General features: G+C 41.6%; 1 protein-coding gene across 1 annotated transcript in view; it reads right to left on the bottom strand.

Annotated features, from left to right (window-relative positions):
* Positions 1–929: 929 nt before the first annotated feature.
* Positions 930–25,811, bottom strand: part of pcdh11 (protocadherin 11) — a 341,850-nt gene continuing 316,968 nt past the window's right edge. Inside the window, exon 7 of the mRNA XM_088343958.1 lies at positions 930–2,399. Coding sequence (XP_088200084.1) covers positions 1,927–2,399 — 473 coding nt within the window. The 3' untranslated portion in view covers positions 930–1,926. The remainder of the gene's footprint in view (positions 2,400–25,811) is intronic.

The raw sequence follows: 25,811 nt of genomic DNA, 5'->3' as shown, positions 1-25,811 counted from the left end.
TATATGAACTGAAAAATCTGAAGTGATAACTGCTTTGTATTACCAATAAACTGTGATGATTAAAACTGAATAAATATACAGATTTATATGATATATTTGTCGCCGATTTACAATTTCAACCGCGATAACACAAAATTTTGGGGACCCATAGATCTCTGTTGGGACCCATAGATTTTTGAGCATGCGAGTCCCCGGGACCCATCACTTTTCACAGCTAAAATCAACACTGATACCAGTTTCATGTCTCACTATACTATGGTTATGGATTTTAGCGCACAAAAATGCGTTTATTCGGGGAATCAACTCCTTGCCCTGAAGAATTCTTGTGCCGGCGTGATGAAGGGGCCCTATCGTGGATGCAGACCCGGAGCTAGCTAAGCGGCTAGCGGCGTTATAAGTCTTCGGTACCGTCTGTAATCATGGTACCAAATAAGACCGACAAACTTGCTGTCCTGGTGAAAAACATCAAAGCGTACAGGGAGTGCAGTTTGCTGTGTTTTACGGAAACGTGGCTCACGTCTAGCATCCTGGACGCTAACGTGGAGCTACCCGGCTTCAGCGCTTTTAGGGCAGACAGACACAAAAGCCTACGGGAAGCGGAGAAGAGGCGGACTCGCTATCTACGTGAACATGAAGCGGTGTAACCCTGGGCACAAAGATTTCCATCCAACTTTTGGCCTAGCGTGTGACGTCATCCACTCCGCTGTTGTTAAACTACAAACACAGCACCCCGAGGCCATCCTGTTAATCTGTTAATAAACAACAAAAGGATTCTGTTGGAAGTGTAAATTTCCCAATGGGAATGAATAAAGTATCTATCTATCTATCTATCTGTCTGTATCATTGTTGTGGGATTTCAACCAGCCACTTTTCCTAATACTGTGATTCCTCAGAGTCCTTTTAAACTCAACAAGACCCAAGGCCTCAATGCGTTCACATGTGTTTTTGTACAAGTAAATAGGCAATGAGGAAACGAGAAATTGGGAGAAATTGTAAGGTGGGCTTGGGGTATTTCCTCAAAAGTGTGTATTTCTAAACCAGGTGGTATCACATTTCTGTTTCGGGTATTGGTTTCTTTCTCCTTTGTTCTTGGTCTACTTAAATAAAACAGTTTCGTGGGGGAAGGGCCCCCAGAGTTAGGAGCGCGCCCAAGCAGACCGACATGAAGTTTCTCCTCTCCTGGCCCCTCCCCCTCTCCAATTGCAGTTGTAACTAGTGGAATGCCTAGTGTATCTTTATTAGCGATTAGCCAACTTGTAAATAGCTGTAAGAGGTCGATTTAGACCCCACACCAATCACGACAAAGCTACATTTGGTAGATGTACATGTGCTCGCCAAAGTCAGAGTCTGTCACTTTTTCACCGCTGTGATTACAAAGAGCCGTTTTTCACTTCTCCTCCACCGTTTAGCACGTAGCGCAAATGCTAATCGTGGTGGGTTTACATCGGTTTCTGCGGGAACAAACGGGAAGTACGGGACAACGTGGCACACATCACAACAAAGCTCAATTTCCTGTCTTTGATGATGATAATTTGATGATATATTTGAAATCGTGGAGTTTTATATGTACCATGAAGTCTTTTTGTCCCTTTTCTCCTGGTGGGTTTGGTGTTGGTCCATAAGGTGGAGGAGGTCTTTCGATTTTTTAAAGCATTCCTCGTGTCTTTGATATAATATTGTTATAATACAAATCTCAAGGTCTTTAGTACTTGATGGAATCCCTTTTCATGTGGTAAGACCAGGCTTGAACTATGAAGTCCTTGAAAAAACTGAACAGAGTCCAGAGTCCTTTGCCAACAGTGCTGTAGTACAACAGTCCAAGACTTCGATGACATCGGTTTTTCAGGTGGTCCTATTGGAAAAACCAGGCCCGTTCTGTTCCAACTACGGACAAAGTCCTTAAAAACCGAACGGAGTCCGAGTTCCTCACATCTGGTGCTCACGGAGGAAGGAACCCCCGGTACCGGCAGTCGCCGTTTGCTTCCCGGGGGAGGAAAAACTCTTCAGGGGGATGACTTTGACGCCGTCCTCTTTCTTACGTCGGTCCAAAGTGCTGTAGAAGCGGTCGAAGCCTCGCTCCGGGTCTTCCTTTTTGGGGACCGACCTGCCCAAGGTGTGGCGCCCGTCCCCCAGGTCCCCCCCCCGGGTGCAGCTCTGGGGGTATCCGAAGGAAGGGAGCGTTCCCGAAATGGCGGCGGAGGCGGGGGTGGAGGCGGGGCTCCCGGCGGGGGAGAAGTGGGCGAGGACGGGGGGCGGGGAGGCGGGGCTTAAGCCGGCAGGGGGGAAGTGGGCCAGGGCGGGGGGCATCCAGCAGGTGTCCGAGTGGCCTAGGATCAAACATTCTTGGGTGCAGGTCTCGGAGGCTTCGGATAACGCTTTCTGGAGGTTGACTTCCGTGGCTGAGGATTCAAAACAGAAGAAGAGAGTTAGAACAAACGCTTCATTGCCTGCCCTTTCCCCTCCCTGATGGACATCTACTCCATTCACTTGATGTCCCTCTTGTTTTATGTTTATTGTGGGTAATCTGATTCTATCATGTATTTATTATTCGTTCTGATGCTTTTTTATAGATACATAGATAGATGTCTAGATAGATAGTTAGATGTCAAGATAGATAGATGTCTGGATTGATAGATATATGTCTAGATAGATAGACTTCTAGATAGATAGATAGATGTCTATATAGGTGTCTAGATAGATAACTTCTAGATAGATAGATAGATAGATAGATAGATAGATAGATAGATGTCTATATAGATGCCTAGATAGATGTCTAGATTGATAGATAGATAGATGTCTGGATAGATAGATAGATGTCTAGGTAGATAGATAGATAGATAGATAGATAGATGGATAGATGTCTAGGTAGATAGATATATGTCTAGATACATAGAGAGATGTCTAAATGTCTAGATAGATGTCTAGATAGATTAGATAGAAAGATGTCTAGATGTCTAGACATCTATTTATCTATCTAGAAGTCTATCCATCTAGACATCTATCTAGACATCTATATAGACATCTATATAGATGTCTAGATAGATAGATAGATAGATAGATAGATAGATGTCTAGATAGATGTCTAGATAGATGTCTAGATAGATGGATAGATGTCTAGATAGATGTCTAGATGTCTAGATAGATGTCTAGATAGATAGATATATGTCTAGATACATAGAGAGATGTCTAGATGTCTAGATAGATGTCTAGATAGATAGATGGATGGATATGTAGATAGATGGATACATGTCTAGATAGATGTCTAGATAGATAGACATCTATCTATCTATCTAGACATCTATCTAGACATCCATCTAGACATCTATCCATCTATCTAGACATCCATCTAGACATCCATCTATCCATCTATCTATCTATCTATCTTTCTATCTATCATTCCATCAGCCCAATTAAAGACATTTCTGCAAAATTCCAGATTTTGTGCAAATAAATCACCTTGGTCGGGCTATCACGCATTTCCATTGGATTGTCAAAAGCAGACGTCGTTGGATCAGTTGTTCGAGGAACACGACTCAAAAATATAAAATAATAATTTCTATAATTTCCTTTATTCGATGTTTTTTCACATTATGTTTTATGATATCTTTAAAAAAAATGTCATCGTCTTGCGGGACTTGGAACGGATTAGCGCATTTCCACTGAAAAGGCGTTTCAACTTCCAAACGTTTCAGGTTAAGAAGGTACTCCCAGAACCGTTTGTAAGTAGAGGTACCACTGTGTTTATTCATCTGTTTTTACAACGGTCCTCTTTACCAGTTCGACCCGTTAAGAGACGGTCCGGTGACGAACGGAAAGCTAGCGCTAAATGTTTCGTTTCATCCGGTAATGAGGAAAACATTAGCGGAGCATTTAATTTGCACGGCAATTCCCAGGATGCCGTCTGTTTACCTACAAGGCGCAACAAATTCCCACTAGCTTAATTAGAGCGAAAAAACCCGCCCGCTCTCTATCAGGCTTTTCCGTCATAAATATTTAACCGAGGTTCGCCCAAACAATGTTTATTTTAGTCGCTGTCAGCACGACACGCCTCACCATACATCTCTTTCTCTCAAATGGACGAGACAAAGGAGACACGAGACGAGCTAACTCATCTTAGCTTGTTATCGGGCGTTAGCGACCGAGTGGAACGGATCTGGTGCGAAGTTTCGGCATTGAGCCTCAGCCATTAATCCGATCGAACGAAGCAAAAGACACAACGACATCATCACGTGTGCGTACGAAACGGAGGAGAAACGAGACAAATCGGCGAGGGAGTGAACAACCGTATCCTGTTTATCCTGGGGATAGCATCCCACGTGTAACGTGTTTTGTACGCAGACGATGAATCCGATCGAGTGGAATCCGTAGAACCGAAAATTGTTGCTTACATCTCGGGAAGGTCTCGGCGGACGAGTTAGTATAAACAATCCTCCTTAAGGGAGGACAAGAGATAACGGCAAAGGGCAAGGTGACATAAACCGGCATAAACTTAAAAACACTTCCAAATAAGGATGGAACCCTGGGCATGTACTCCTTCAGGCGTGAAAAGGGACGGGGCCAAACCGGGTACACGTGCTATGTTGAAAACTATAAAGACACAGGGATATCTGTGATTCGCTGAGTCTCTTGTTGAAATTGTGTATCAATAAAAAAGAACTCCCTCTTACGTCATTTTGATTCCTGCATTCTTTGAACCCGTATGAGACGATTCAACAAATTGGTCTTGTCTTCAACAAAATCACAACGAAACAGTCGTACGTATGGAAGAAACAAAGAAGGAACGAGACAAGCAGACGAAACGGTGATCTTATCTCATTATCTTGGTGTTAAGATGTGAAATGAGTCTAATGAGAATTTTACCAAAAATACCATGGAATGGAATTCGAGAGCCAAAAATAACAAAAGATTTAGTCTCATGTTCAGATGAGACAAATACAAAATGAGACGAAACAAAGGCGGAACGAGACAAGGAGACAATTAGGTGATATTATCTCATTATCCTGGTGCTAGCTAAGATGTGAAATGAGTCTTGTGAGACCATGGAATGGAATTGGAGAGACAAAAATCACAAAGACTTAGTCTCATGTCAGAACGACACAAAGAAGCAACGAGACAAGGAGACATTATCCTGGTGCTAGCTAAGATGTGAAATGAGTCTTGCTTTAATTTGAGGGATAGACCCTTCACCAAAAATATCATGGAACGGAATTCGAGAGCCAAAAAATCCCAAAGACTTAGTCTCATGTCCAAACGAGACGAATAAAAAACGAGACAAATCGACGAGGGAGTGAACAACCGTATCTCGTTATCCTGGGGATAGCATCAAACACGTAACGTGTTTCGTACAAAGATTCGGCATTGAGCCTCGGCGATAAATCAGAGTGGAATCCGTAGAACCGAATATCACAACGAAACAGTCTTATGTATGGACGAAACAAAGAAGGAACGAGACAAGGAGACAATTTGGCGATTTTATCTCATTATCCTGGTGCTAGCTAAGATGTGAAATGAGTCTTGTGAGAATTTTACCAAAAATACCATGGAATGGAATTCGAGAGCCAAAAATCATAAAGACTTAGTCTCATGTCCGGACGAGACAAAGAAGAAATGAGACAAATCGACGAGGGAATAAGCAATCATATCTCATTATCCTGGGGGTAGCATCACACGCGTAACGTGTGTCGCACGATGATTCGACATTGAGTCTCAGCGATAAATCGAGTGGAATTCATAAAACCGAAAATCACAACGAAACAGTCGTACGTATGGACGAAACAAAGATAGAACGAGACAAGGAGACGAATCGATGATCTTATCTCATTATCCTGGTGCTAGCTAAGATTTGAAATGAGTCTTGTGATAATTCGAGGCATAGACCCTTCACCAAAAATACTATGGAATGGAATTCGAGAGCCTTAGTCTCATGTCCGGACGAGACAAAGAATAAAAGGGACAAATCAGCGAGGAAACAAAGGTACGAGACAAGGAGACATTGTCCTGGTGCTAGCTAAGATGTGACATGAGTCTTGTGAGAATTTTACCAATAATACCATGGAATGGAATTCGAGAGCCAAAAATCACAAAGACTCAGTCTCATGTCCGGACGAGACAAAGAAGGAATGAGACAAGGAGACAATTTGGTGATCTCATCTCATCATCCTGGTGCTAGCTAAGATGTGAAATGAGTCTTGTGAGAAATTTACCAACAATACCATGGAATAGAATTCGAGAGACAAAAATCACAAAGACTTAGTCTCATGTCCGGACGAGACAAAAGAGGAAATGAGACAAATAGAGTGAACAACCGTATCTCGTTATCCTGGGGATAGCATCAGACGCATAACGTGTTTCGTACAAAGATTCTGTAATGAGCCTCGGCGATAAATCCGATTGAGTGGAATCCATAGGACCAAAAATCACAACGAAACACTCGCACGTATGGACAGAACAAAGATGGAACGAGACAAGGAGACAATTTGGCTAAAGTTATTCGGAGGTCAAGGGGCGGATCCTTTTTATCATTTACAGGCTGGCATTGGCTTAAACGGCAAAACAAAGCCTGCAATTGGCCGAAAAAGATGAATGCGTATAGCACGTGGTTGACGGCATACAGAAAGCATTTTTTACTATACTGTATTTGTAAATATGTTATTCTCCTGGATTTACTAAACTCACGGATATAAGAGGACCATGGCTGCACATTATTATTGAACGCAACGACTTCGGTGCGCTACTCCGGCTATATATTATCCCTGTATCTTGTTTCAGACTGAACTCGATGTTTCTGTGATAAGCGGTGCAGATAATGGATGGAATGGAGTGTCTTTTTTTAAATGAAACTCAATTCCAAGTGTTTATCGTCATATGCACAGTTAAGTTGCGAGCGAAAAAGAAAATAGAAACTAAGGAATGGTTGGCATTTCTTGAATCCCAAGACTTGAACCTTCCGAATGATGGAACGATGCATTTGAGTGACATCGTACGGACACCGCACGTGTTCTCGACACGTATTTGCTTGTTTGCAAGCTTTCGGAATATTAAGGGGGTAATCAGTTGGACTGAACCATCTGACTGTTTTGTCCACGTTCCCATTGTAGCGCCTTATAATCCAGTGCGTCTTATGTATGTCAAATATAGGACCAAAAACTATTTTTTCGGGGTGCGCCTTACAGTGCGGAAAATACGGTAAAAGTTTTAATTGTAATCAGCCATCTTTTCCACCGTCTGCATCCTTCTGCTACCCCGCTGTGCCAGCACCAGTCACATTTTGATATATGCTATATAATTACATATAAATATATATATGTTACATACAAGTAGCCATGTACAATTTCGTCTTTCATATTTCAGGGAAGGTAAATCTTGCTGACAATAGGTTTATCTTCGTTTCTAAGAAAGAACAGAACATGAAAGAAAAACAACCGGAGCAAAACGATGACACTTTGTCAAGTTGTTTTGAAGAAAGTGCTCCGGAAAGTCTCCCGAGTCAATTAAAGACGGCGAGCGACGATTCGGTTCACGATCTGATTCCAAACAGCCGGCGGCCTCAATTAGCGTCCGGCTAATAATTAGCTATCGCGCTCGCGTTAAGCTAACGACTCTTTTACGGGTGCCGACTTTACGTGAAAACTCCCAGAGATGGAAAAACTTCACAAAAAGAACAAATAGTTGACTAAAACTCAGGACTAAAACTAGAAAAGTAGAAAGACTAGTAGATTAAAGAGAAAGAAAACGAGAGATAAAGAAATAAGAGAAAGAGGGAGGGAAAAGGAGAAAGGGCGGGACAAAGAAAGAAATAGAGAGAGAGGGAAAGAGAGCGTGAGAAACAAAAGAGATAAAAAGTCGTGAGAGAGGGGGGAAAAGAAAAGGGAGAGGAAGAAAGAAATGCAAAGAGAAATAGAAAGACAGGAGGAGAGAAATGAGAAAAGAAAGCGCAAAGGGTAGGAAGAGAGAAAAGGAAAAAATGAAGTTAGAGCAAAAGATGTTGAAAATAGAGAGAGAAAAAAATAAAGAGCAACAAAGGAGGAGAAAAAAAGAGACACAGAGAGTTCCCCCCCTCTCTCTCTCTCTCTCTTTCCCTCTCTCTCACTCTCATTCTCTCTCTTCCATCTTCTTTTTCTTTTCCTTTCTGGTTCTCTCTTCCTCTCTCTTTCTCTCTCTCTCTCTCTCTCTCTCTCTCTCTCTCTCTGTCTCACTCTCTTTCCCTCTCTCTCTCCCTCCCCCCTCTCTCTCTATTTCTCTCTCTTTCCCTCTCTCTCTCGATTATTCTCTCGCTTTCATCTTCTTTTTCTTTTCCTTTCTGGTTCTCCCCCTCTCTCTTTCTCTCCCTCTCTCTGTCTCTCTGTCTCTCTCTCTCTCTCTCTTTCCCCCTCTCTCTCTTTCCCCCTCTCTCTTTCCCTCTCTCTCTATTATTCTCTCTCTTTCATTTTCTTTTCCTTTTCCTTTCTGGTTCTCCCCCCTCACTCTTTCTCTCCCTCTCTCTGTCTCTGCCTCTTTACCTCTTTCTCTCTCCCCCTCTCTCTCGCTCTCTCTCTTTCCCTCTCTCTCTCTATTATTCTCTCTCTTTCATTTTCTTTTTCTTTTCCTTTTTCTTTCTGGTTCTACCCCCTCTCTCTTTCTCTCCCTCTCTCTGTCTCTCTGTCTCTCTCTCTCTCTCTCTTTCCCCCTCTCTCTCTTTCCCCCTCTCTCTTTCCCTCTCTCTCTATTATTCTCTCTCTTTCATTTTCTTTTCCTTTTCCTTTCTGGTTCTCCCCCCCTCACTCTTTCTCTCCCTCTCTCTGTCTCTGCCTCTTTACCTCTTTCTCTCTCCCCCCTCTCTCTCGCTCTCTCTCTTTCCCTCTCTCTCTCTCTATTATTCTCTCTCTTTCATTTTCTTTTTCTTTTCCTTTTCCTTTCTGGTTCTACCCCCTCTCTCTTTCTCTCCCTCTCTCTGTCTCTCTCTCTCTCTCTCTTTCCCCCTCTCTCTCTTTCCCCCTCTCTCTTTCCCTCTCTCTCTATTATTCTCTCTCTTTCATTTTCTTTTTCTTTTCCTTTTCCTTTCTGGTTCTTCCCCTTCTCTCTTTCTCTCCCTCTCTCTGTCTCTGCCTCTTTACCTCTTTCTCTCTCCCCCCCTCTCTCTCGCTCTCTCTCTTTCCCTCTCTCTCTCTATTATTCTCTCTCTTTCATTTTCTTTTTCTTTTCCTTTTCCTTTCTGGTTCTCCCCCCTCTCTCTTTCTCTCCCTCTCTCTGTCTCTCTGTCTCTCTCTCTCTCTCTCTTTCCCCCTCTCTCTCTTTCCCCCTCTCTCTCTGTCTCTCTCTCTATTATTCTCTCTCTTTCATTTTCTTTTCCTTTTCCTTTCTGATTCTCCCCCTTCTCTCTTTCTCTCCCTCTCTCTGTCTCTGCCTCTTTACCTCTTTCTCTCTCCCCCCCTCTCTCTCGCTCTCTCTCTCTCTGTCTCTCTCTGTCTCTCTCTGTCTCTCTCTGTCTCTCTCTGTCTCTCTCTGTCTCTCTCTGTCTCTCTCTCTCTCTCTCTGTCTCTCTCTCTCTCTCTCTCTCTCTCTCTCTCTCTCACTGTCTGTCTCCCTGTCTCTCATTCACTGAAAAATAAGCCAACGGAAACGAGGGGAAGCCAGTTTTCAGTTTTGACATCCTTTTTAGGAAAAGTAAAATGAAAAATAAGCACCCTTTTTGTGCCAATGCTCGCCCCCAATTGAAAGCCAGCTTCGAACGGCTCGCCTCACTTTAGATGTAAAACAGTGTTTTTCTGTTTTCTTTCTCCCGAAACGGAAAAATTATCGCGTTCGACAGGAATATTTTCAGCGCATCTCTCTTAATTTATCCAGAGGATCCATTTTTTCGAGCGCTAACAAACACCAGAGGAAAGTTAATGAATAGCTGTATTCAGTGGAGACAATGTGATGGAGATAAGAGGAGAGGTCATGTATGGATATATGTGATATATATACAGTCCGGAGTAATTACTCCGGATGCTTTTATGGAGACGCAAAGGTATTTATCAGCACTTGTGGGCGCTCTTCTGTAATCCATCTTCACTTTTTCCTTTTTTTCTCCTTTTCTTTGGCGGCAGGAAGTGTTGGAACACAAACGAGTTTGTACTGAACAGAACATGAAAGTGAAAAGATGCAGAATATGTCAAAAAACTGACTAAATGAAAAAAAACAAGAGAGGACACAGGAAGTGTTGGAACCTAAACTAGTATGTACTGAACAGAACATGAAAGTGAAAAAAATGCAGAATATATCGAAACACTGACTAGATATAAATGAACAAAACATGAAGGGGAGATGGCTCGGGTGTGAACGGAACAAAAAAGGAAGACGATGCGAAACGTGTCGAAACACTGACTGGATGAACAAAACAAGAGAGAGGACACGGGAGGAAACTAGTTTGTACTGAACAGAACATGAAAGTAAGACCATGCAAAATATGTCAAAACACTGACTCGATGTAAGTGAACAAAACTAGAGAGACATCACGGGAACACAAATTAATTTGTACTGAAAAGAACATGAAAGTGAAAACATGCAGAATATATCGAAACACTGGCTAGATATAAATGAACAAAACATGAAAGGGAGATGGCTCGGGGTGTGTTGGAACCCCGACACGTTCGTACTGAACGGAACAAAAAAGGAAGACGAAACAAAACGTGTCAAAAAACTGACTAAATGAACAAAACAAGGGAGAGGATACGGGAGGTAACTAGTTTGTACTGAACAGAACATGAAAGTAAGACCATGCAAAATGTGTCAAAACACTGACTCGATGTAAGTGAACAAAACTAGAGAGACATCACGGGAACACAAATTAATTTGTACTGAAAAGAACATGAAAGTGAAAACATGCAGAATATATTGAAACACTGAATAGATCTAAATGAACAAAACATGAATGGGAGATTGGAACACCGACGCTTTCGTACTGAAGGGAACAAAAAGGAAGACGAATGAAAACGTGTCAAAAAACTGACTAAATGAAAAAAAACAAGAGAGAGGACACAGGAAGTGTTGGAACCTAAACTAGTATGTACTGAACAGAACATGAAAGTGAAAAAAATGCAGAATATATCGAAACACTGACTAGATATAAATGAACAAAACATGAAGGGGAGATGGCTCGGGTGTGAACGGAACAAAAAAGGAAGACGATGCGAAACGTGTCGAAACACTGACTGGATGAACAAAACAAGAGACAGGACACGGGAGGAAACGAGTTTGTACTGAACAGAACATGAAAGTAAGACCATGCAAAATGTGTCAAAACACTGACACGATGTAAGTGAACAAAACTAGAGAGACATCACGGGAACACAAATTAATTTGTACTGAAAAGAACATGAAAGTGAAAACATGCAGAATATATCGAAACACTGACTAGATCTAAATGAACAAAACATGAAAGGGAGATAGCTTGGAGTATGTTCGAAAACCGACGCGTTCGTACTGAACGGAACACAAAAGGAAAACGAAACAATACGTGTCAACATACTGACTAGATGAACAAAACAAGAGAGAGGACACTGGAGGAAACTAGTTTGTACTGAACAGAACATGAAAGTAAGACCATGCAAAATATGTCAAAACACTGACTCGATGTAAGTGAACAAAACGAGAGAACACAAACTAGTTTGTACTGAAAAGAACATGAAAGTGAAAACATGCAGAATATATCGAAACACTGACTAGATATAAATGAACAAAACATGAAAGGGAGATGGCACGTTCGTACTGAACGGAGCAAAAAAGTTAGACGAAACCAAACGTGTCAAAAAACTGACTAAATGGACAAAAGAAGAGCGAGGACACGGGAGGAATCTAGTTTGTACTGAACAGAACATAAAAGTAAGATTATACAGAATATATCGAAACACTGACTGGATCTAAATGAACAAAACATGAAAGGGAGATGGCACTTTCGTACTGAACGGAACAAAAAAGGTAGACGAAACGAAACGTGTCAAAAAACTGACTAAATGGACAAAAGAAGAGCGAGGACACGGGAGGAAACTACTTTGTACTGAACAAAACATGAAAGTGAAAAAAAAAAAGCAGAATATGTCAAAACACTGACCCGGTGTAAGGGAAGAAAACTATGGGAGGAAACGAGTTTGTACTGAACAGAACATGAAAGTAAGAACATGCAGAATATATCGAAAGATGAAAAAAACAAGAGAGAGGACACGGGAGGAAACGAGTTTGTACTGAACAGAACATGAAAGTAAGAACATGCAGAATATATCGAAAGATGAACAAAACAAGAGCGAGGACACGGGAGGAAATTTGTTTGTACTGAACAGAACATGAAAGTAAGAACATGCAGAATATGTCAAAACACTGAATGGATCTAAATATACACTCCGGAGGCATTTCTCAGCACTTGTGGGCGCACTTCTGTAATCCATTTCCACTTTGTCTTCCTTTCTTCGCGGCCATCGTGAGCTCAGGGCCGGAAAACAACATCTAATGAGGACTTTATCTCAGCCGGAGTGAAAAAAGTCACAATGGACAGGTAGAAGGGACAAAAGGAGAAGTCCTTTTTTCTCATTCTTCTATTCTGTCCTCTTCTTCGCTCCCGACACACAATTTCACCGCACAAAGAATATTATCGAGCGGGCCGGGATTAGAACACGGAAAACAAATAATGGAGCGCCGCCGGAGGACAAAAGGAAGAAAAACAAGAAAAAAAGAGAAAGAAAAACACTCTTTTGGGGTGTCTTTTGTCCACTCTGGACATGAAAGTCTGTCCCTTCCACTCGGGTTTCATTCCTCAAATAACACTTTTTTTCTTTTTGACTCTACATTGAGACCGGACCTCAACATTTATTTTTTGGGAAAAAAGGAAAAGTGAAAAAAAGAAGTATAGAGGGAAAAAGGGAAAGAAAAAGATGAAATAAGAGAGAACAAAAAGCTAGGCACAGAAACATTAAAGGGACAGTGTGTACGATTTGACCGCTAGATGTCTCTTTAAGTGTGCTTAAAAAAGAGAAGACAAACAGTAAAGACTTGTAGTGACCAGACCTTAACATTTTTTTTTCGGAAAAGAGAAAAAAAGAAGAAAATAAAAAAGAAAGAAAATAGATGGAAAAAAAAGGAAAAAATAATTAAAGAATAAAAAAAAGAAAAAAAAGAAGAAAATAAAAAAGAAAGAAAATAGATGGAAAAAAAGGGGAAAAAGAATTCAAGAATAAAAAAAGAAAAAAAAGAAGAAATAAGAGAGAAAAAAAGCTAGGCAAAAAAAAAACAAGGAAAAAAAGTGTTATTTTGTTATTGCTGGTATCTATAGCAGCAAGATGACTGATAATAATGCTGCACTTAGATTAAAGGGACAGTGTGTACGATTTGACGACTAGATGTCGCTTTAAGTGTGCTAAAAAGAAAGAAGACAAACACTAGAGACTTATAGTGACCAAACCTCAACCTTTTTTTCCAGAAAAAAGGAAAAAAATAAAAAAATAAAAAAGGAAAATAGATGGGAAAAAAAAGAAAAGGGAAAAAAAGAATTAAAGAAGGAAAAAAAGAAAAGAAAAAGATAAAATAAGAGAAAAAAAATCTAGGCACAAAAACATTAAAGGGACAGTGTGTACAATTTTGACCACTGTCGCTTTAAGTGTGAAAAATAAGAAGACAAACTGCAGAGACTTATAGTAACCAGACCTCAACTTTTTTTTCAGAAAAAAGGAAAAAAAAAGAAGAAAATAAAAAAGTAAAATAGATGGAAAAAAAGAAAAGGGAAAAAAAGAATTAAAGAAGGGAAAAAAGAAAAGAAAAAGATGAAATAATACAGAAAAAAAAGCGAGGTAAAAATAACAGGGGAAAAATAGAGGAAAAAATATGTTATTTTGTTATTGCTGGTACCTGTAGCAGCAAGATGGCTGATAATAATGCTGCACTTCCTTACTTCCTTTCTTCCTTCCTTTCTTGTCTCTCTTGTTCTCTGATTTGTTTCTCTCTCAGTCTTTTCGTCTCTCTTGTCCTCTTATTTTCTTACTTTCTCCCTCGATTATTTCTCTCTCCCTCCCTCTCTCTCTCTCTCTCTCTCTCTCTCTCTATCTCTATCTTGTTTTGCTTTATTCCTCTGTTTTCTCAGTTGTTTTCCCCTGTCGTTTTTTCTTTCTTTCTTTCTTTCTATTTCTTTCTTTCTTTTTTGTCTATCTTGTTCTCTGATTTGTTTCTCTCACCGTCTTTTTGTCTCCCTTATTTTCTTACTTTCTCCCTCTATTATTTCTCTCTCTCCCCCTCTCTCTCCCTCTCTTTGTCTCAATGTCTCTCTCTCCCTCTCTCTCTTTATCTTGTTTTGCTTTATTCCTCCGTTGTTTTCTCAGTTTTTTTCCCTCTGTCGTTTTTTCTTTCTTTCTTTCTTTCTCGTCTCTCTTGTTCTCTGTTTTGTTTCTCTCTCAGTCTTTTTGTCTCTTTTGTTCCTTTATTTACATACTTTCTCCCTCTATTATTTCTCTCTCTCCCCCTCTCTCTCCCTCTCTCTTTTTCTCAATTTCTCTCTCTCCCCCCTCTCTCTCTATCTTGTTTTGCTTTATTCCTCTGTTTTCTCAGTTTTTTCCCTGTCGTTTTTTCTTTCTTTCTTTCTTTCTTTCTCTTTCTATTTCTTTCTTTCTTTCTTTCTTTCTTTTTTGTCTCTCTTGTTCTCTGTTTTGTTTCTCTCTCAGTCTTTTTGTCTCTCTTGTCCTCTTATTTTCTTACTTTCTCCCTCGATTATTTCTCTCTCCCCCGCCCCTCTCTCTCTCTCTCTCTCTATCTTGTTTTGCTTTATTCCTCTGTTTTCTCAGTTTTTTTCCCCTGTCGTTTTTTCTTTCTTTCTTTCTATTTCTTTCTTTCTTTTTTGTCTCTCTTGTTCTCTGTTTTGTTTCTCTCACAGTCTTTTTGTCTCCCTTGTTCCCTTATTTTCTTACTTTCTCCCTCTATTATTTCTCTCTCTCTCCCTCTCTTTGTCTCAATGTCTCTCTCTCCCTCTCTCTCTTTATCTTGTTTTGATTTATTCCTCTGTTTTCTCAGTTTTTTTCCCTGTCGTTTTTTCTTTCTTTCTTTCTTTCTCTTTCTATTTCTTTCTTTCTTTTTTGTCTCTCTTGTTCTCTGTTTTGTTTCTCTCACAGTCTTTTTGTCTCCCTTGTTCCCTTATTTTCTTACTTTCTCCCTCTATTATTTCTCTCTCTCCCCCTCTCTCTCCCTCTCTTTCTCTCAATGTCTCTCTCTCCCTCTCTCTCTTTATCTTGTTCGGATTTATTCATCTGTCTTTTTCTCATTTCTTTCCTCTGTCGTTTTTTCTTTCTTTCTTTCTTTCTTTCTTTTTTTGTCTCTCTTGTTCTCTGATTTGTTTCTCTCATTCTTTTTGGCTCCCTTGTTCCCTTATTTTCTTACTTTCTCCCTCTATTTTTTCTCTCTCTCCCTCTCTCTTTCTCTCAATGTCTCTCTCTCCCTCTCTCTCTTTATCTTGTTTGGATTTATCCATCTGTCTTTTTCTCGTTTTTTTCCTCTGTCGTTTTTTCTTTCTTTCTTTCTTTCTTTCTTTTTTGTCTCTCTTGTTCTCTGTTTTGTTTCTCTCTCAGTCTTTTTGTCTCTTTTGTTCCTTTATTTACATACTTTCTCACTCTATTATTTCTCTCTCTTCTCCCCCTCTCTCTCTCTCTCTCAATTTCTCTCTCTCTCTTTCTCTTTATCTTGTTTCGATTTATTCATCTGTCTTTTTCCAAGTTTTTTTCCTCTGTCGTTTTTCTTTCTCTTTCTTCTTTCTTTTTTTCTTTATTTTTTCTTTCTTTCTTCCTTTCTTCCTTCTTCCTTTCTTTTTTGTCTCTTGTTCTCTGTTTTGTTTCTCTCTCAGTCTTTTTGTCTCTTTTGTTCCTTTATTTACATACTTTCTCACTCTATTATTTCTCTCTCTTCTCCCCCTCTCTCTCTCTCTCTCTCTCAATTTCTCTCTCTCTCTTTCTCTTTATCTTGTTTCGATTTATACATCTGTCTTTCTCCAAGTTTTTTTCCTCTGTCGTTTTTCTTTCTTTTTTTCTTTCTTTTTTCTTTCTTTCTTCCTTTCTTCCTTCTTCCTTTCTTTTTTGTCTCTCTTGTTCTCTGTTTTGTTTCTCTCTCAGTCTTTTTGTCTCTTTTGTTCCCTTATTTAATTACTTTCTCCCTCTATTATTTATCTCTCCTCTCCCCTCACTCTCTCTCTCTCAATTTCTCTCTCTCTCTCTTTCTCTTTATCTTGTTTTGATTTATTAATCCGTCTTTTTCCGAGTTTTTTTCCTCTGTCGTCTTCCTTCCTTCCTTCCTTCCTTCCTTCCTTCCTTCCTTCCTTCCTTGTCTCTCTGTTTTGTTTCTCTCCCAGTATTTTTGTCTCTCTTGTTCCCTTATTTTCTTACTTTCTCCCTCTATTATTTCTCTCTCCTCTCCCCTCACTTTCTCTCTCTCTCTCTTTCTCTTTATCTTGTTTTAATTTATTAATCTGTCTTTTTCCGAGTTTTTTTCCTCTGTCGTCTTTCTTTCTCTTTTCCTTCCGTCCTTCCTTCCGTCCTTCCTTCCTTCCTTCCTTCCTTCCTTCCTTCCTTCCTTCCTTCCTTCCTTCCTTCCTTCCTTCCTTCCTTCCTTCCTTCCTTCCTTCCTTCCTTCCTTCCTTCCTTCCTTCCTTCCTTCCTTCCTTCCTTCCTTCCTTCCTTCCTTCCTTCCTTCCTTCCTTCCTTCCTTCCTTCCTTCCTTCCTTCCTTCCTTCCTCCCTCCCTCCCTCCCTCCCTCCCTCCCTCCCTCCCTCCCTCCCTCCCTTCCTTCCTTCCTTCCTTCCTTCCTTCCTTCCTTCCTTCCTTCCTTCCTTCCTTCCTTCCTTCCTTCCTTCCTTCCTTCCTTCCTTCCTTCCTTCCTTCCTTCCTTGTCTCTCTTGTTCTCTGTTTTGTTTCTCTCCCAGTATTTTTGTCTCTCTTGTTCCCTTATTTTCTTACTTTCTCCCTCTATTATTTCTCTCTCTCTTTCTCTCTCTCCCTTTCTCTCATTTTTAACGTACTTTATCCAGGAAGAAATGAAAGTTTTTTTTAAACAATTTTATCACGGCAACAAGACGGATGCGATAACGTGCAAGGAACAAACAGTAGGCGGAGCGAAGGGACGGGGAATGCTCTCCGGATCCCTTCCTAATAAGTCACGGGCGTAAGAAGGCGAGAAGGGAACCGTCACCCGGCGCGAAGGAGCCGGCCGATCACTTCCGCCAGGCTAAAGATTTCCGCCCCGGCGAATAAAACGGAAACGAATGGTATCGGTGTCGCCTCCGCTCGCGGAGGCCCGAATTATCATAGAAATGGAGGACGCGTACGCCCCGGCGGCAGTGTCGCTACCGAATCGACCGGCGGGTGAAATTGCCTATCGCGGAAGACCGCCGACCGCCCCGAGGAACCCGGGAACACGGCGTCGGGGTTTTGTTTGTTCCTCTCCCGCCACGTCGAGTTAGCCCGTGTGTTTTTGTCCTGGTGACATGCTACTGCGTGGTTTTTCTGGGATTTTGATTGGAAAACTCGAGGGGTGACATCGCTGTGTGTCCCCGTCTATTCTTATTTTATTTTCTCGATAGTCGACCGGCTACGTAGCGGGAGGCAATCCTACCAGAGAAAGAAAGAAATAGCTACAAATATCCATCCATCCATTATCTGCACGGATTATCCACAGTAGGGTCACGGGGGTGCTGGAGCAGGGGACACCCTCAACCAGTTGCCAGCCAATCACAAGGCACACAGGGACAGACAAGCATACTTAAAGACCACCAATGAACCTGACATCCTCATTAGGGTCGCGGGGGTGCTGGAGCAGGGGACACCCTCAACCAGTTGCCAGCCAATCACAAGGCAGACAGGGACAGACAAGCATACTTAAGGACCACCAATGAACCTGAAATCCTCATTAGGGTTGTGGGGGTGCTGGATAAGGGGACACCCTGAACTGGTTGCCAGCCAATCACAGGGCACACAGGGACAGACAAGCATACTTAAAGACCACCAATGAACCTGATATCCTCATGAGGGTCGCGGGGGTGCTGGAGAAGGGGACACCCTGAACTGGTTGCCAGACAATCACAGGGCACACAGGGACAGACAAGCATACTTAAGGACCACCAATGAACCTGACATCCTCATTAGGGTCGCGGGGGTGCTGGAGAAGGGGACATCCTGAACTGGTTGCCAGCCAATCACAGGGCACACAGGGACAGACAAGCATACTTAAGGACTACCAATGAACCTGACATCCTCATTAGGGTCGCGGGGGTGCTGGATAAGGGGACACCCTGAACTGGTTGCCAGCCAATCACAGGGCACACAGGGACAGACAATTGGCTCGCTCATTCATACCTAGGGGCATTTACTCATTCATTTATTCACATCTAGGGACATTTTGGTTAGGCCAATTAACCTAACATGCATGTTTTTGGATCGTGGGAGGAAACCGGAGTTCCCGGAGCAAACCCACGCAAGCACAGGGAGAACATGCAAACTCTGCATAGGAGGTTCAATCTCATGACCTAAGAACTGTGTTGCACACGCGCTAACCACTGTGCCGCCGTGCTGCCTAGCTACAAATATATACGATAGGAATACGTAGATAAATAATGTCATACAATGTATGGCGGAGCCGACACACCATCATGCGGGGAGAAGATGACACATAGCCAATAGGGGAATAGTAGGATGTCTTTGCTTTGTTTATTGAAATGTATAAATGATCCCGGAAAAATCGGGGGTGGGTAGCCGTCTCCTGTTGGTACACTTAGTTCTGCTGTTAGGAAACGGAAAAAACGGGTCAGTAACCGGGACAGGAGAGCAAAAAACGTGGTTGAAATCAGAAAATGGGTCGAAGCCGGGAAACAGACAGGAGCCGAAACAAGAGTGAGTCAGGGTCGAAAAGCTGGCCTAGAGTAAACTGATGTTCGAAGACGGACTGACAACTGGTGACGGACGGGGGTTTAAATAGTGACAGGAAGCCAATCTCTCTCTCTCTCTTTCATCTTTTTTTTCTTTCTCTTTTCCTTTCTGTTTCCTTTATGGTTCTCCTACCCCCCTATATCCCTCTCTCTTTCAATTTCTCTCTCTCTCCCTCTCTCTCTTTCTCTTTATCTTGTTTTGCTTTATTCCACTGTTGTTTTCTCAGTTTTTTTTTCCTGAGTCGTTTTTTTTTCTTTCTTTCTCTTTTCTCTTTCTTTCTTTTTCTTTCTCTTTATTTTTTTCTTTCTTTCTTTTTCTTTCTCTTTCTGTTTTTCTTTCTCTTTCTTTCCTTCTTTCTTTCTTTCTTCCTTTCTTTTTCTTTCTTTTCTTTTTTCTTTCTTTCTTTCTATGTTTTTCTTTCTCCTTCTTTCTTTCTTTCTCTCTGTCTTTCTCTTTTTCCCTCAAATTTTTTCTTTCTTTCTTTTTTGTCCCACTTGCGTACGTTTCTCTCAGTTTTATTTGGAAGAAAGGAAAGGATTGCACACACGATCCGGTAATCACTGGTCGCAGGGAGCAGGTGGCTCTGAACGCAGAAGCGGTGTCGGGAACGGAAAAACGGGTCAGTAGCCAGGACAGGGGAGCAAAATTTCGTGGTTGAGATCAGAAAATGGGTCGAAACCGGGAAACAGACGGGAGCCGAAACAGGAGTGAGTCAGGGTCGAAAAACTTTTCACCAATCGACGATTCGGCCATACTACCCCGATCGACCCGTTTGACCCGCCCCCTCCCTCATTTAAATACTATTTTGTTGCGTGTCCAACCGACGGGGCTTTTTGCCTATCGGTTGCCGACTTTTTTGCGGACCGGTGAAGGATTTTATACATTTGACTATAAAGGATTTTGTACAATCAAAGTCAAATTGCATTTAAATGCAAAAGATATTCACTGGCTGAGCTGTGGGGCCAGGTCAATGCAACCTAGTGGACAGGGTTGCGTAAGGTTACTTTAACTGGATTACTTTTAATTACTTTTGGATAACTCCAATAGCAAATATGCTAATAAAAGACAAAAGAAACTAAATATGAATAAAATGACTCCATTTTGTGCAGTCTTGGGGAGTAACGGAATACATGGAACGGCAAAAATGATGTTTGGATTGATTTTCATTTTGTTTCTGTCGATTTGATGTTGGTTTTGCCGGAGATCAAAGAGATCAAAGCCAGGAGAGAAAGCTTACCACGTGTTGTGAGTCATCATTTGATTCATATTTTGTTTCTTTTGTCTTTTATTAGCGTACTTGGTATTGGAGTCATCCAAAAGTAATTGAAAGTAATCAAGTTCAAGTAACCCTACGCAACCCTGCTAATGGAGAATGATGTTTGCAGGAACAGCGGGGAACTGGGACAAAGGGCTGATAAGATAATCAACACTTCTCGACGCAGACGGCCCCGGTGACGTAGAAACGCTCGGGGATATTTTGACCATTTCAGACACCGAGGCGAGGGGGCTTTCCTGGCACGCCCATGGGAGGAGCCGGTGTTGTGGAAAATAGACTTGCATTTGTAGAATAGAGTTGCTTACATTTAGAAAGAAATGTAGAAAGACTTGCTTACAGTGTGACAGAATTTGACATCATTTCGGGAAGGTCCTTGGGACCTTCAAGGACTCTCTGAGCAAACTGAGGCGAACAACATATCCTAATAAGGGTACGACAGCATCTTCCTTGTTGTTACTGAGGACTAGGGCCGCCTTTTGGGTTGTACTCAAACTGAAGCTATAAAGGCGTTGTTATGTCTGGAGTTCTCTGAGTTTCTTTGGGATGACGAAATAAAGAGCTCCCCCTCATGGCAGGCTTTGGTGTACTTTATTAAATCACGTAAGAAGACTTAAAAGATTATCAAACCTGCATTTTCTCCTACACCGGCACACCAGCTTGCGGAAAATACGTGGGCCGGGAGAAGGAAGCAGGAGATCGAGATGGGAGGCTTGACAGAGATACAAGCGACACTAATTCGGCGTATTCGGCCATATATTAAGTTATTAAATCTGCCCCCGTGTGGAAATGCCGGTCTCTTGTTCATTTTTCCATCAAGAAATGAGCGCTCATTGTTAGGTGAATGTAGGTTGTGTTAATGGAGTCAGATAACTCATTTGAAGTGTTCCTTTGATTCTCTAGCATATAGTTGTCACTATTTTTTTCTACATTTGACCAAAACACTCCTCCATACAGGACTGAAAATAATGTGTTTTCGTTCCGCTATCTAGCTAGCACCGACATGAATAGAACGGCCCCTGGGGAGGAACACGCGACCTCGGGGCTTCGCTATCAAAGACGGCGTAAATGGAGAAGGGTAACGCCGGAGGCGTCGGGGTCGAAACGTCGCCCGCAGTCTCCCGCGAAACGCCCCGTTGCTATTAGTGCTCGGTTGTCCCGCGAGGACGCTAGCCAGCGACGGGGCTTCGGAATCAAAGATGGCGACGGCGTAAACGGAGAACAGTGGCGCCCGTAGTCTCCCGCAAAACGCCCCGTTGCTATTAGCGCTCGGTCGTACCCTAAGGAGGCTAGCCACAGCAAAAATAATCAGTCAAGTGTAAAGTAGGCTTAAACGTATTTTCTCAAGGTGTGTATTTCTAATCAGTTTGATGGCCCTTTTTGGCATCTCCTACTCTTCCTGTCTTTGTTTACATTTCCAGGGGGATAGTCGTTTTCTCTTTGTCTCAACATTCCAGTACTTGTGACTTCAATAAAACACAGGGGCAGAAGGAGGGGAGAGTCAGAGGGAGTTTCAACGAGCAAGCAGAGAAAGCGGGCAAATTCCTCGCTCCTCTGAGTTACCCCTCCAACTGCAGTTGTAAAGAAAACTCAACAAGTCTCAGGTGTTTTCTAGCGTTAGCCAACTTTTATAGCTCTCCCACAGGTAAGTGGTCCTTTTTAGACCCCTCATAAAGTCACTTTCTGTTTGCGTTTTTTTTAGTTTTAGTTTAGCTCCGCCGTATCCACCTTTTTTGGACAAAAACAGCCTTGAAAATCGTGTGCTAATTATAATATACATTTATGTTTACAGTGTATTGTTTTGGAAATTCCAACCTTATCAACAACACCAAATTTGAACAACCGCAGCGTCAAAACCTCATTGACCCTCTCCACAATATTCCCCCTTTTGACAATGAACAAAAATCATCCCTTTTAAGCATCCCTGTCCAATCGTTTCCACAAATGCTTCCGACCGACCCACGGCACGAGTCTTACATTGTAGAATATTGTTTTAGGTTGTTTTGGAGTCAAAAAGCAAATAGAAAAGAAATAGGAGAGATAAATAGGGGATAAGACGTAGTCGGGAACAAAAAAAGGTCGTAAGCCGGGACGGGAGAGCAGACGTGGTCAGGATCAAAAGGAATCAAAGCCGGGGACAGATGGGAGAAAAAAAAAACGGGACAGGTTTGAGTCAGGGTCGAAAGAGGCTTGACTAGTGTTCATTGAGGTTCGCAGACGGACTGACAAAAGGTAATAACTTCAGTGTTTTCGCCACAACATTCCTGCTTTTCACCATATAAAAAAATAAAAATAAAAAGTTATTCCTCAAGTGTCCTTGTCCAATCCTTCCCATGGATGCGTCCGACTATCCACAAGTCTAGTAAAGGATTTTATACATTTGACTATGAAGGATTTTATACGATTGACTACAAGTTACATGTTTTGAGTTAAATGCAATAAAGATGTTTACTGACTGCGCTTTGATTCAATGTACAATAAAAGGTCAGGGCAGGCTGTGTGGAATGCATAAATGGCAGTTGTTTTGTCTAGGAAATTTCTGATAACAGGATGCCTGGGTGTGCTGACACAGGACGACCAGAGATTGTTGGGCACTAAACAACTGCCTTGGCACGCCCATGGGGGAGGCGGCACGCCATCATGTGGGGTGAAGATAACCAATAATAGAAAGCTAAAGTTAGCTGCAGATGACACATAACCAATAGGGGAATAGTAGGATGTCTTTGCTTTGTTTGTATGTATAAATGACCTTGGGCAACTCAGATGGGAGCGGTCTCCTGTTTAAACTTAGATCTGTTGTTAGGAATAATAAAAATTCCGCCCCCGTGTGGAAATGTCAGCCTGCTTGTCATTTTTCTCTCAAAAAAACGAGTGCGCATAATTGTTGGATGAATGTAGGTCGTGTTTGGTTGATGGAGTCAGATAACTAATTCGAACAATTTAGTAAACGATACATTTTGATAGTTAATTCCTAACACTAGTAAAGTCGAATATTGTATTAATATGTGTTAATCGTCAGAGAGTTATACAATACAATCTTTGGTTGTATTACAGTTTCAATCTTATCAACAACACCAAACGTGAACAATCAGGACATCAACATCTCTCCTGATCAGGGTTGGGTAGGGTTACTTTAACTTGATTACTTTCAATTACTTTTAGATCTTTGTTTTTTTTTCCTGTCGTTTCAGTTTTTTCCCTCTGTTGTTTTTTGTTTGTTTCTCTTTCTTTCTTTCTTTCTTTTTTCTTTATTTATTTTTTCTTTTTTTTGTCTTTCATTCTTTCTTTCTCGTTTTCTCTTTTTCTCTTTCTTTCTTTCTTTCTCTTTTTCCCTCTAATTCTTTCTCTCTTTTTTGTCCCAACTTGCGTACGTTTCTCTCAGTTTTATTTGAAAGAAAGGAAAGGATTGCACACACGATCCAGTAATCACTGGTTGCAGGGAGCAGGTCGGTCCGAACGCAATAGAAACAGGTCAGTAGCCGGGACAGGGGAGCAAAATTTCGTGGTCGAGATCAGAAAACGGGTCGAAGCCGGGAAACAGAGGGGAGCCGAAACAGGAGTGAGTCAGGGTCGAAAAACTTGCCTACCGTAAACTGAGGTTCGCAGATGGACTGACAACAGGTGACAGAAAGACGGGGGTTTAAATCCTGACAGGGAGCCAATCAGAGTCCAAGGCAGTTCGCGCCAAAGGAATCACTAATCATGACAGTATTTTGTTGTGTAAAGGGGCGTGTCCAACCGGCTGGGCTTTTCGCCTATTGGTTACTGCCTATTTTGCAGACAGGTGATGAACAATTCGGCAATACTACACCGATCCACCCGTTTGACCAGCCCCCTCCCTCATTTAAATACTATTTTATTGTGTAAAGGGGCGTGTCCAACCTGCTGGGTGAAAGATTTTATACATTTGACTATAAAGGATTTCGTACGATCAAATACAAATTACATTTAAATGCAGAAGATATTCACTGGCTGAGCTGTGGGGCCAGGTCAATGCAACCTAGTGGACAGGGTTGGGTAGGGTTACTTGAACTGGATTACTTTCAATGACTTTTGGATTACTCCAAGATCAAATATGCTAACAAAAGACAAAATAAACTAATTGTGAATCAAATGATGACTCACAACACGTGGTAAGCTTTCTCTCCTGGCTTTGATCTCTTTGATCTCCGGCAAAACGAACATAAAATGCGACAGGAACGAAATGTCATTTTATTTATATTTAGTTTCTTTTGTCTTTTATTAGCATATTTGGCACTGGAGTAATCCAAAAGTCATTGAAAGTAATCCAGTTAAAGTAACCCTACCCAACCCTGCTCCTGATTACGCAATTCATTAAAACACGTCACCCTATACTCATGTGCCCTGCACCATTCAGGCTGGGTCTTTCCACAATATTCCCCCCTTCCAACCAAAATCCGATCGGCGTTGGCATTATTATCATTATACTTACTCGACAATCATTTATTTCAGTTCCTGGACTCGTCGAAAAATAAAAACCCTAAAGAGCCAATCGAGCGCCCCCGGCCTCAAGTCGACCATCGCCTTGACAACCGTTTCCCGGTCCTACCTTTTCCCCACGCATATTACGCCGCTCATTATCTCCACCAATCAGGTGGCAAACGAAATCCCCGCCCACGGGGTGACCCCGAAGCTGACGGTGAGGGTCATTATCTAAGGTGGTCTATTTCAAGACGTTAGCATTCGCTTCCATTCTTTCCATTTTTACATTGACACAACAAAAGTCTGCTAATTGCCGTCATTAAAAGTGCCGTTTTAATTCGCTGATGCTCTCGCTCGAAAAATACGGAGCGTTATTTGTCAAAATGAACAGATGTTAATGTCAATGCTACTCTCTCAAGAAATAGTTCCTGTGTGTGCAAAATACAATGACGAAAATTAGAGAACTACAACCTCTACTTACAAATGTCTCAACATACAAATGTTTCAGGTTATGAAGTACCTGGACGGGAAAATATTGCCTGTAGTTACAGAGACCTTTCAGGATACAGAGTCTGTTGTGGTTTATTGGAGTCAGAGCTTGACATAATAAGGACACATTTGTTTAAGGACGGGAAATTCCAGGCTTGTTTTTCCCGAGTTTAGATTTTAGCGAGTGTTATTAACTTGGGCAATTGGGTTGTTCGTGGTCACATTATTTGGGTTTCTTTTGGTACTTTTTCATTTTCTTTGTCGTTGTGTATGTGTTTGTCTTCCTGTCGGTCACCCCTCTCGAGAGATATGACCAAGCAAGTTGTCTAGATAGATGTCTAGATGGATAAATAGAGCTAGATATTTAGGCAGAGATGGATGGAGATGGATAGAGATAGCTAGATAGAGATAGATAACTAGATATAGATAGCTAGATAACTAGATAGAGATGTTGTGGTTTATTGGAGTCAGAGCTTGACATAAGGAGGACACATTTGTTTAAAGATGGGAAATTCCAGGCTTGTTTATCCCGAGTTTAGATTTTAGCGAGTGTTATTAACTTGTTTGGGTGTTTGGACAACTGGGTTGGTCGTGGTCAAATTATTTGGTTTTTTTTTTGGGTACTTTTTCAATTTCTTTTTCATTGTGTATGTGTTTGTCTTGCTGTCGGTCACCCCTCTCGAGAGATGTGACCAAGCGAGTTGTCT

The sequence above is a fragment of the Urocampus carinirostris genome, chromosome 9 (assembly GCF_059441175.1).
Source record: "Urocampus carinirostris isolate Australia breed hairy pipefish chromosome 9, RoL_Ucar_1.0, whole genome shotgun sequence".
NCBI classification, from domain to species: Eukaryota; Metazoa; Chordata; class Actinopteri; order Syngnathiformes; family Syngnathidae; genus Urocampus; species Urocampus carinirostris.
Note: the sequence above shows the minus strand (reverse complement) of the source record. Positions and strands in the feature narration are given on the sequence as shown.